This window comes from Diprion similis, chromosome 7, assembly GCF_021155765.1.
Source record: "Diprion similis isolate iyDipSimi1 chromosome 7, iyDipSimi1.1, whole genome shotgun sequence".
In the NCBI taxonomy this organism is placed as follows: domain Eukaryota; kingdom Metazoa; phylum Arthropoda; class Insecta; order Hymenoptera; family Diprionidae; genus Diprion; species Diprion similis.
The window spans coordinates 6,353,783-6,366,829 of NC_060111.1; the positions used below are offsets into that span (position 1 = coordinate 6,353,783).

The window sequence follows — 13,047 nt, forward strand, 5'->3', positions numbered from 1 at the left end:
TGGGCAGCTTCGTCGGAGAGATAACGTGATTACATATTGAATTCGAAGTAAAGTACCGTGTGTGCTTTAGCAGCGCACATCGCCCTGACACTGCATGCATAAGGATTTTTAGCCCCACTCAGTGCTGCAAACTTTTTCTTTCCAAACTACCCTGAGTGACGCGATGGATTGAATTTTGCCCGAGTCATCAACGCAGGGAAAGTTTCTTTACTTTATATATCGTTTATCCACAACGTTGAGCACTCAGGGACTTAAATTTGAAAACAGTCCTCAGTTCACCTCGGAATCAAGGAATAATCGAAAATATTTTGACTAATCGAATAATCCGAAACTATACTTCAAGTGATTGCATTATACAGTTGGTTTAATGTTTTTTTTTTAGCTTTCCTCTTCCTCTTTCAAATTTTGCCCTTGTAATTGTTGCACTTTTTCGGGTGAACCTACCTTAGGAAAACTAAAACTAAATGGTCTTCGGGAATTTTTTCAACAGGGAAGAATTTAATTATTCATATCTTTTAAACAGTTGGAATTTTTTATTTCTAGTTTGAACTAGATATGGTAATTTTTTTCAAGTTATTTCAGCTGCAATTTATCGTGTTATTAACTACTTTCCAACGCAGATCTTCAGTCGCCTTAGCAATTCGGGTACACTATGAAGATCGTAAATTTTATCTAAAACCAATGAAACTGAAATTTTTTCATCAATTATCATTCAAATGACTTAAAAAAAATTACCAGATGTTGTTCGAACTATTAATAAAATTGATTCTCAGAGTTTGGAAAATGTTCATTTAATTGTGCTCTGTCGATAAAATTACCAAAAATAAATTACTTTTCGGTCTCCTATACTAAAGAGACAAACCTTAGTTGTCCAAAATCGCCATAGAAATTAATGGAGACTAATAATAATAATAATAATAATACCATTAAAGGACTTGTAAGTGCTACGAGAACTACTTGTGAAGAAGTTCTAAAGTTCTTCCGTGAACTCAGACCACTTGCGGTGACTCAAAACGATCCCACGTAATCTGAATTTGAAAAAAGCTCACGCCATTTCTTGACATAGTGAATCCGATGACGATTTTCGAAACGATCGCCAACTTTTACATCACATTTACACTGAGGTGGAATTAAACAGACACTCACTTGTCCGGAATGAGAAGCTGCGTCTGGTCCTGCGAATTTTCGGGGAATTCCTCCGGGGCTGTGGGATCCTGGCCAAGGTTATCATCCTCAATATTATCCGTTGAACAATGCCTGCTGGCTTCGGTAGTAGTTTCGGCCATATTTTCCTGCACCTCGTGACGATCGCAGAAGCCGAATAAACAGTACACGATCACGCACACACTTCCGGATGTGCTAATCCACCCCCGTAAAGCATTACCATTTGCAATTAATACAACACGACGATGATCCTTTTGAACTTTCGCTTGTTTGTAAACCACTGATTCACATTTCTTTTTTATTCTTCAATGTTTCCGGTATTGTGTTGAGTCAGGTTTCATTTATTTTATAACTCACTGTCGCGCTGAAAATATAGTATTATTTTCCTTTCTTATTAATTTTTCTTTTATTGTCTGATGAACCGATGCAACTTCACTAATCCGGTTTGTTATTTAATCCGACTCGCCCCGAGCCGACAGCAGATGATTTTTCTGTGATGAAATATGAATATATCTGCACTCTGAAGTGATAGGATGTATCATTGAAATTCAATCTCTATCCGGCTATGCGAGTATCGATACGTAAGGTAAAAAGTAGGTAGAAAAAGGAAGTGCATAAATTGGATTGCATCTGCACTTTACGCCTCAGTAGCAATACAAGGCCGGTTCTGGATACAGATTTCTGTACCGACATTTTACCGACACATCCAATGTTCTGGGATATCTGTATTCAGAATCAGATTTGGGAGTGTCGGTAAAATGTCGGTAAAGGAATCTGTATCCAGAACCAGAATTGAGAGTGTCGGTAAAGCGTCGGTAAAGGAATCTGTATCTAGAACCGGTTTTGTATTACTAACTGCTTTATTATTGAATAAATTTTTTATTACAAGTTTAATAATATGCGTATGTAAAAGACTGTTACTATCGGGAAAACATGGCATAAGAAAGATGGAAGGAAATTGGCTGATAATCGGAAATAGAATAAATTTCTCTTTCGCTAATATATGCAAACGATTTTGGATTTTATACTTCGAATACTGCGTTGTGTTGTAACCATCGATCGATAAAGAATTCATAAATATCTACCCTTGATGTTTTCCGTTTACACTCATCGAATGAATAGACTGATTTATTACTCCCGTCCCAAGGCTCTGGTTACGCATCATTATTTATTTTTGTCCTTCTTTCTTCCCCTCCATCTTGAATTAATCAAGAATAAGGTAATCCATTATGTAACGCAAGAGTAACACAATGCATTGACAAAAATTGCTATCATCAATATTATACAACACAGAAGAAAGACAAGCCCTCCATCCCCCTCTCTACCCCATAATTTTTTCGGACAAATTGCAACTCTTCATTTAATCGATTCGAACTAATCAATTCTCATGATAATCTGCGTTCAGAAAATCCCGCGTAATTCTTATTAATATTATAATAACCCGTTGAAATGTTTTAAATTCCAGTTCACGCGTTCTTCGTTATACCTTTACGTATACACTGTAGAAAGTTAACAAAAATATGATCGATAGTAAAAGCAATAAAAATAAAGGTAAAGAGAAGAGAAAAAAAATAAAATAAAAAAAATTCTTCCGCAAATTTAAATCCGCCGATAGGGATTTTTTTTTCTCATTTCTATAGTAGCTTTGCAATTCTTTTTTTTTTTTTTTTTGTTATTTATTTTTATTTGTATTTTTTTCTTGCTCGCGGCTTACAATAATACTCTGGTACTACTGACCCCACGCGATATATAATGCCGACAGTATCTGCACCTCAAGCATTTATGAGACAATTTTACAACTGTCCCATCCACCCTTTCATTTTTTTCAAACACCCTCGTATATCTCTCAGCGCGCAATTTCGGACAAATTTTATCGCGACGAAAGTTTTTTCTTTTCGTTTTTTTTATCTTTTCACCCTCTCATCACCTACGTCGTATACGTAATGAAACTTGTTACACGTATTATGCAACTTCAGAAATAACGATCGTATGTTGTGAGAAAAGAGAGAAACAGAAAAAAAAAAAAACAACAACGACAACAAAAAATCACCTTCTCGTCAACGTGTGAATACTATTCTCAAAGTTGTTGTTGTTGTTGTTGTTTATTTGTTTATTTTTCACCACCCTGTTTCTCGATTCTGGGTATATTATCGGCAATTTATCGATAATCGTACAGGCGTTATATTACATATATAGTGTCTTATCCGCCACCTTTTTTTTTTCTTTTTCTTTTTTTTTTAACCCTACCATGTATACGAGGTTGTTCTGTACTTGCGAAAATAGTTTCTTTTCCGTTATATTTATGTATATACGTATATATATATATATATATATATATATATATATATATAGGTATGTATTATCGATATTATATATATCTACGTTGTATCGAGGTACTGATCCACGTGTACCATCATCGTTCATTCGTCGAGACGGAAACCCGGCATAGCACTTTTGCCAAAGTTACGCAACGATATTTTTCGTTCCTAACAAAAGCTCTGTAGGTATATACCTACATATAATATATTATATATATATATATATATATATATATATATATATATACGTGTTCTAGCTCGTGACGACGATCGTGGCGTAAAAAAAATCCCTGCCGGTGCAAGGTTTTTGTGCATCACATTATTAAAAAATATCTACCCTCATATGTATACGGAGGGAAGAACAAATTATTATTTTTATCGATGTTGAGTTGTTGTTTGTGTTATTATTCGTTATTTTTTCACAACTCTTACTTGTATATATTATATATATATATATGTATATATTTTTTTTATGTACAAATTTCATCATTTCTAAACTCTGATATTTCAACATCTGAACAAAAAATGTGTTTTTTGTTTTCTTTTTTCTCGTTCTTTGAACTTGACCGAAATGCGAATTAGTAATTTGAAAAAAAAAAAAAATGACCACCGATTGAGTCACGTGGGAACTTTTTTTAATTTCATACATCGTTTACGTTTTGAAATAAACTGTAGAGGAGGGTGGTGCAAAGTGGGCCCCATTAAATTTTTTTAAATAACAAGGGATAAAACCAAGAACCTGAATTTTTTATTGAATGTGAATTATTCGGAAATTATAATTACTGTAAAACATTTTATTCTGATTTTAGATATTATTTTCTTAAGGTGTCCGCTTTGCCCCACTATAACCTACTTGAATTTTCATATCGGCCTAAAAGTATCATTAACATTGAAGTGAACGATATCGAATTTTAAAATTTGTACTCAAGTGTTTCGTTGAATTTTAAAATACGGAAAATCGAAATACAAAAGTAGTAAAAATTTAGCGATTTTAGAATCCTGACGATTTTGTATTTCGTTTTTCTTTACTTGGTCTTTCCACATTTTGACTTTGGTAATTTTAAAATTTTATCAAACAGATTTGTCTACTTTTAAAAAGTCCGATATCGTGAACTTTTGATTTTCCGAAAGCAGGAAGTAAAAAATTGATGAAAAACATTTCCAACTCAAACTGTGAGGGAAACTCTAACGTACGTAAATTATCGTTAGTTTAAATACTTTATACTGAGTTTCGAAAGCGCGGGCCAATCGCAACTTCTCTGTAATACAGCGCATAGCTAATTAGGTCTGTTTCCCACTCCGCCTCTGCATCACTACAGGGAATTCCGGGCAACGAAGGGACGGAACTTTGTCCTGTGAAACGCGCAAACTTCGATGACTGTCATCTATGTGTTATATTATATAGAATACAGGTACACATGTATATGTGTATATACATTAGGGTGGCGCAAAAAAAAACCGACTATTTTTTTTTTTTGAGTCTCGTGTGACAAAATGTTGGTTTTTGATGTTTTGAGAGCCCACTATAAAGAACAGTTCAGAAAAAAAAATTTTCAGAGGTCGCTCCACATTTTTTAAAACGTCAGTAATCGTCAAAAATCGATTTTTTTTTTTTTTTTAATTTTTCTCGTTACGGTATAATTTTATAGACAGAAAAAAAATAAGTTTCCGAAAGTTTCAGTTCAAGATTCGAATTTTGAAAGGTCGCTCATAATTTGTTTTCAATTTTTTGGTGCATTTCTTTAGATCTTTACGAGCGACCTTTTAATATTCATATTAAAATTTCATAAATTTTTTTTCTTCAATTTCGTGAGAAAGAATCGACAACAATACACCACGACATGAATTAAAAATCAAACAAAATACTGAAAATACAATTTTTTTAATTTAATTTTTTGACGATTTTTGACATTTTTAAAAATTTGGATCGACCTCTTAAAATTTTTTTTTCCGAGCTGTCCTTTGAAGTGGGCTCTTCAAACATGAAAAACTAACATTTTGTCACACGAGAATATAAAAAAATAAAAAATAGTCGGTTTTTTTGCGCCACCCTAATATACATGTATCGTCTTCAAACGAAGCATTGAAAGGAAGTTCGAAAAACTTGATAATAGACTACGAAAAGCCTTGATGTTTACTCGATTTATTATTCACTCCGGCCGACTCCTCGAAAAATTATAAGAAAAAATATCGTGAGAGAATTTCAAGTAAATTTTGAAATTTCTTTTTATTAATAAATACTGAAAAATTTTCCCCTCACTTTTTTACCACGCGATGAATAGCATTACAATGTCGTTAACTAGAAAGATTGTGTTTTTTTTCTCTCTCTTTTTCTTCTTCTTTTATTTCGAAAAAGTATTCTTTGTCGATTTTCAACACGAATTCGTTTACGATCGAATCAGTTTGTAGCTAAATTCGACTATAAAAATAATTATTTTTACAAACACAAAATATTAAAATACGGTTAAAAGTTATCCTAATACGTGTAAAAATTTTTACTTTAATAAATTAAAAGGTTTTCCAAACAAAAATTCTTGAAAAATCGATTTTTTTTCGACCCCTCCTGACTGTATACGTATAACCCCTTAAGGGAAGAAATGCGATTCTCAAGGCTGGTCATTTTTCACGGTAGCCGCGCCCCTTTAACGAAATTCCGAAATACGATCCGAGATATTTTTCGAGCGTGATGTTTTTCCGCTCAAATACAGCTCTTTGAAATTGACCTGCGGCTGCCGCCGCCGCCGCCGTTGAGCGAAGGTGAAATGCGTGAAAATCGACTTGAGGTGAAAGAACACAAGAGTTTCAAACAAGCCTCGATTTGAATGAATGGGCGTTCAAAAAACCAACGAAGAGAAAACGGGATTTTTTTTTTCAGGAAGTATAAATCAGCTCACACAACGTCTAATTTCTTATTTCAAACATCGTAATTTTTTTTCACTCGATTATCGAATCATAAATTCGATTGTATATAATCGTTAGTGTCCCTCAGGGTTTCAAGATTCAGTTGATAGTTTACATCAGCTTCGATCAGAGCTTTCCCCGCCTGTTTCTTCCTCCTTTTCTAAAACCCAGAGCTCCGTTGCGGATAAATCTTGCTTGTTAAAATCAAACGACAGGAAGACGTTGGCGTTAACATTGTATGAAATATGGATCAGAGAAGGGGATGAAGTTCTATCGCTTGTCTAATGGTGTAAGAAACGTGTGCGCCATTACACGACCTTTCACCACACGTACAGATAAAAGGGCGCACTTCCCCCCCCCCCCTTTGTATTCCACGCGAAGAACTTAAGGGTACGTTCAAAAACCTTGGAATTGAAACTTTGTGGAAAACTCATGGTGTAAGGCAAAGTAGGGGAGGGTGACGTACGACCCTCTCCCATAAAAAATGTCGCCAAAAATTAATTTTCTTCTTTTCTAACAAATTATCGTAAATTTCATGTATTTAATTAATTTTTAGGCCAATGCCAGATATCTGGGGGCCATAATAGACCATCCAAAAAAATTGGGTCAAATTTTATTTCATTTTATTTTATTTTTTTTCTGCTAATTCAGAGTATTCATCCGCTTAGGATATTTCCTGGCGAATTTACCATATCCTGGGGGAAAATGGACCTTTTACAAAAAAAAAAAATTTGCTATCAACTGTTTTTTTTTTTTTTTTTTTTCTCTTCCCCCAACAGTTTTGGTAATATTTCGGTGAATTTGTTCAAAGGCCGTTGTGCCTGACCCTCCCCTACATGTTACGGTTGATATTGTTTTTTGAGAAAAAGAAAAGTTTTATAAATTCTTCCCGAAATTGCGGAATCTTCGCGTTTCGAAGGTTTTCAACCCTTTCGGTCACAGTGGGAGGCTCATCGTCTCACCTCAAAAATTTTCATGTTCTAGCCTTGTCACAGTTTAGGTATTTACGACTTCGAATGCTCTTTGTTACTTCGCATAACCCCGAAGACCTTCAAGCAACAATTAAGTTTCGGCCAGAATCATCGAGTTTTGATGGTTTTTTTTTTTTTTTATTTTCCATCCGCCCTATCCGATTCGTCATTTTTGAATTAGTAATGACGAAATTTTCACTTCAGATTCGTGATCTCAGTGAACCCGAAAACTCTTGAGTGACAAAATTTGTGCCTAAACGTTGAGTTGATAAATGTATGAGACTAAAAGTGTTTAATAAAGCCTCGAAAAATAAAAAAAGGAAAAAAAAAAAAAAAAGAAATCTCCGATACGATCGATATCATTTTTTGAGAAGATATAAAATTTCAAAGATTTTTTTTTTGAAGTCGATAAATCTTTACGACGCGTGACGCTAAGATTTTTCCGTCCCTTACGAAAAAAACAAGACGCTAAAATGGCGGGTATAATTTAAAAAAAAAAAAATGTGACAAATGAGAATATATTTTGGTACCGGAAGGGCGTATCGACCATACACAAGGCCTTTTACCTTCGTTTATATTTTTGAATAATTTCAGTATATATATATATATGCGTTTTCAGTGCTTTTTCATCGAATTAGGCAAAAAAAAAAAAGTAAATTATACGCCCTTTTACTACCAAATTCAACTTTTCGGCGCATATTTTCGTACGCAAATTTGCGATTCGCGGTGTAAAATTATCCAGAGAAGTATACGTCAATAATTTTGCCCCGTTTATACAGCGCGATAAATTTTGCATACAAGGGTTTTATGTATAAACATTCGCTTTAATTACTGCAAGTGACGAAGAATACACTCCAGTAGGTATAAGCCATAAAAATTATTCACGACAAAAAGCAAAATCTTGGATCATTATGTTTTGTTCGATTTTTCATTATATCTGCGGATCAAAATTTTCAAAATTTTTATGTTTCGAAATTGCGAAAGAATTGATCGAATTGTTCGAATGAGAATTGATGAGCTACGATTGCGATCAAGATAGAAAGTAAGAAAGAAAGAAAAAAAAAAAAGAAATTAAATGAAGCTTTTCAAATCGGTGAATCTCCAAATCGCACATTTTTATTTTTTTTTTTGTTTTTACCAAACAAACTTACGCACGTGGCATTTATATACAAATAATAGAAATTACACCGCGATTACGAAAATGAACATTGCAGAATTGACGCTTGAAATATGATTTGAAATTAAATGATTTTCATTGTAAAACTCATGAATGAGACGACATTTTTGCAGTAGTTGGAAAAAAAAAAAAAAAAAAAAGTAATATACCGACGTGCAACCTTTATTCACGGAATGAATTCGCAATAGAGCGCAGGCGAGACAGCTAAAGTTAATCTGTCTTTTGAAATCGGATTAGACAGCGGCTCTGCATATATACAATAATAATAATAATAATAATAACAACAACAATAATAATAATAATAATGACTTTCAACAAAACGGTTGTCTTGAATTAATCGAGCTTTATAGCTTGAGCGCATATTTCAATCGTAAGGATAGATCGGATAAAACATCACGAATTTGATAAATAGTCCGTTTTTTCATTTGTATTAATTCATCGGTTCGTTTTTTTTTTTTTTTTGTTTTTTTCTCTTTCCTTCAACGCATTTAAAAAACGTTAAACGAATGAAATTTATGAGCGAAATGGTTATTAATTTGCGACTGGGTAAATCTTTTGAAAAAAAAGAAGAAAAGAAAGATGGAACAAAAAAAAAGAAAGCAAACAAAAAAAACTGATCCAAGCAAAAGGTGAATTATTTATTGTTTTTCGAAATTTAAACCTCTTATTCCCGAGACTTATTCACTTGTTTTGAACTTTGCGAGGCTTAAAGCAACGATCACTTTTTTCTCGAGCCAATCAATAGCCGCGAGCCACTGGTTGCGCTTTTCGGCCAATATGTCATGAAAGGGCCGTCGAATTATTTGCAGAGCTTAAATTAATAACGACAGTTTTTGTTTCGGTCGTCGAAGATCGTTGCTAAAAAAAAAAAAAAAAAAAAAAAAAAAAATTCTCTCATAAATTGCATTATATATATATATATATTATATTGCATATTTCTATAATAAATTGCATAATAATTGTCGTATTTTCAATGGAAATATATGAACAGCGGTTTGTTAATCAAAACGAACCGACAGTTTCAAATTTGAATGAAATCTAATTACACCCGCCGGCGTTAGTCGAAGATAATAAATATACCGTGAAAATTGATGGTGTAGCCTTGATCATAAGAATCGATTAAGAACTTATCCTCAGTCGGAAGCAGAATTTATCCTACTCGGGATCTAATCAATGAATTTAACCCCATCGAGTTCGGGGTAGTTAGGTGTTTTTTTTTTTTTTCTTTATTTCTTCTTGTCCTTCAGGGTAGATCGTTTCAAACTAATTCTTTTATAAGTTCTTTTTTTGTTTTTTGTTTTTTTTTTTCATCAAAAATGCAGTGCAAAAATTTTCAAAACAATTCTAGTCATGCGTTTGATATTTTGGTTGAATATTTTTTTTTCTACTTTCGTTTTCTTCACCATCATTACCGATCAAAAAATCCGAAATCCGAAATATTTAGAACTTGCGACATAGAAAAAAATGTCGATCATGTCGCCAGATTTTTTATGAAAAACTTTCTCTCACAGGAATGGAAAAGTAAATCGTTTTTCTCTCGCGATTTTCTTTAGGGTTGAAATTTATTCTAATCGTAATTCAATTGGTTCGTTTGATCATTCGTGCGGTGAAATTTTGGTGGAAATTTCTATCACGGTTAGGAAAGCAATGGATTTTTGTAAAATAAATTTAACCTCGAAAGCTACGGTCGATTTGGAATTTGTTTATTAATTCTCCTCACGTTTGTAGACAAATTTTATTTCATTCAACTTCGATTTACAATTACATTATCCCAAACCGCGTAATGCGATTCAAACTTTTCGCTGTGAAAAGGTTCGCGTGTATTCAGTCCAAAAACGACCCAAATCGAATGTTCGACGAGGTTCATTCGATTCCTGGGAATTTATTCTCCGATAAATAAAAAGGAATTTTCTACCCTTGTTATGTATTTCAATTTATCGAATTGAATTTCAACGATTCGAGCTTATTTCACGTAATCGATCGTGACTCGGTTAAAATTATTGATATTCTTGATATTATTCATATAACAATAATTATTGTTATTGTCATTGTTATTAATTTATGTACCATTTGTTATTAAATTCGATGAGTTTTTATTCAACGAAAAACAAACGTGTTTCCGGTGAAAATAAATAAATAAATAAACAAACAATGCACGCACGCACTCACACTCAACACAGAACAAGTTATTGTTCACAATTTAACTAACTCTTTAAAAGTATCTCGTTAGAAATTTAATAATACATATCACGTGACACATGTGTAATAATTTTATTTCAACAGGTGGTGTAAAATGAATCAAAGTTAAGGAGAAAGAAAAAATCATTCTCCCTTTGCTTTTCTCAGCCTTGCAATTTTCATCCCGCGGGTTCCTTCGAACTTTGTACTCGAAGAGAGCTTTTTATCTCGTCCGGCCGCTCGTGAGGCTCGACGACAACTGAGCGACGCCGACGCCGACGCGGAGCGTCGCGACGACCCTTGCCACTCTGCCACCTGCATGCGATTCGAACCCCTTTTCACTCCCCTTATACAAGTCCAAGTCCGATCCAATCCCCCAAACTTCCGTCCGATTACAATTGCAACGATTCATCATTCTGCAGTTTCTGCTAATTCATCCCCTCAAATTCACCCCCATTAATGAATGACTAACACCTGCGCCTGTGTTATTCTGCCGAATATACGCCGCGGTTTTATATCAGATCTCTGAACGCTCGGCTGTCATGGAATTTTACTCAAATTTATCTTTATTCATTTACCCATCTTCCGATAAGTGACCCTTCATATTTTTTATTCCAAATTTAAGTTTTTATAGCACAAAGGGTTGAAATTCGTTTATAAGTTCCATAAGTTTTCAATAGATGGCGATGTGAGTTGATCTATCGAGTTCCAAAAGTTTTTTTATAGATGGCGGTGTGAGTTAATCTATTAACATCAATATTAATTTAGCATCTAACACGACACTCAAACATCATTTGTTGTCTAATTTGTGTATAAGTATTCAATAGAAGAAGCCGTGTTTTAATTTCAAACGTTGCATACCGGAGGTTAGATTAGGTTCGGCTAGAGGTTGGGTCATTAAATTTGGATGCGGGAGAAGCCGGAGTTTTTCATGGTATGATATAGAATTTTTTATTTTTTATTACTCTAATTTTTTTTCTCTGCTTTTTGAATAACCTTTGTGGCAAAAAAAAAAAAAAACCTGTGATAAAAAAAAATTTCATACAAGCAAAGTAGGTACAAAGATTTTAAAAGAAATGAAATGCATGATTTTGTATGAATTGATATTAAATTTCTTTGTTCGTAATTTCGATTCAATGAAGTAGAAAAAAAAAAAATAATTTTCGGTGAAATGACAATTTTCAATCCGGGATAAAATTTGAAAATGTCAGAAAATTTCAAAATCAAAATATTGCAATTGCAAGCCTACGATAGTTTATTATATTCTAGGTTTTTTCTTGACGATTTTTTCATACGATCTCGAAGTTTTTTATTTTATTTTGTTCTCGTTTTTCTTCACCAACAATTTTCAAAGCACCCCGAAACTCATTTTTTTTATTCACTCAGCGGTTTCGATTAACAACAAAACTGTTCCACCCCTACGCTAAAATAATTCTTAACACTTGGACAGGTGGAAAAATAATTTTTGCCACTTTTCTTCTTTTTTAAGTTAAAATATCAAATCTTTGGTGCTTTTTGTTTAATAACGCAGAAAAAGAAGGGCTTGACAATGGTTAAAGCTTGAAATGGGTGAAAGCATAGTGTCATATAATATATTACACATATATATATATATATATATTAGGGTGGCGCAAAAAAACCGACTTTCTTTTCTTTTTTGAGTCTCGTGTGACAAAATGTTAGTTTTTGATGTTTTAAGAGCCCACTTCAAAGGACAGCTCAGAAAAATAATTTTAAGAGGTCGCTCCAAATTTTTAAAAATGTCAAAAATCGTCAAGAAATTAAATTAAAAAAATTATATTTTCAGTATTTTGTCTGATTTTTAATTCATGTCGTGGTGTATTGTTGTCGATTCTTTCTCACTAAATTGAAGAAAAAAAATGTATGAAATCTTAATATGAATATTAAAAGGTCGCTCGAAAAGATCTAAAGAATTGCACCAAAAAATTGAAAAAAAATTATGAGCGACCTTTCAAAATTCAAATTTTGAACTGAAACTTTCGGAAACTTATTTTTTTTTGTCTATAAAATTATACCGTAACGAGAAAAATTAAAAAAAAAAAATCGATTTTTGACGATTTCTGACGCTTTAAAAAATGTGAAGCGGCCTCTTAAAATTTTTTTTTTTTCGAACTGGGCTCTTAAAACATCAAAAACTAACATTTTCTCACACGAGACTCAAAAACAAAGAATAGTCGATTTTTTTGCGCCACCCTAATATAATATATATATATATATATATACAAGCCGTTTGATGCGGTGATTGCGATCCGAGCTTAGTGATCCAAAAAGGGTTAAAAGCTTTTCCAGGGGAAATCTCGTGATCGGAGAGTCGTTT

General features: G+C 33.1%; 2 protein-coding genes across 2 annotated transcripts in view; one reads left to right on the top strand and one right to left on the bottom strand.

Moving 5' to 3' along the window:
* LOC124408229 (arrestin homolog) overlaps positions 1 to 1,497 on the bottom strand; it is a 68,624-nt gene extending 67,127 nt beyond the window's left edge. Inside the window, exon 1 of the mRNA XM_046885000.1 lies at positions 1,147 to 1,497. Coding sequence (XP_046740956.1) covers positions 1,147 to 1,286 — 140 coding nt within the window. The 5' untranslated portion in view covers positions 1,287 to 1,497. The remainder of the gene's footprint in view (positions 1 to 1,146) is intronic.
* Positions 1 to 13,047, top strand: part of LOC124408235 (14 kDa phosphohistidine phosphatase-like) — a 108,563-nt gene that overhangs the window by 71,465 nt on the left and 24,051 nt on the right. The gene's annotated exons all lie outside the window — the stretch shown is intronic.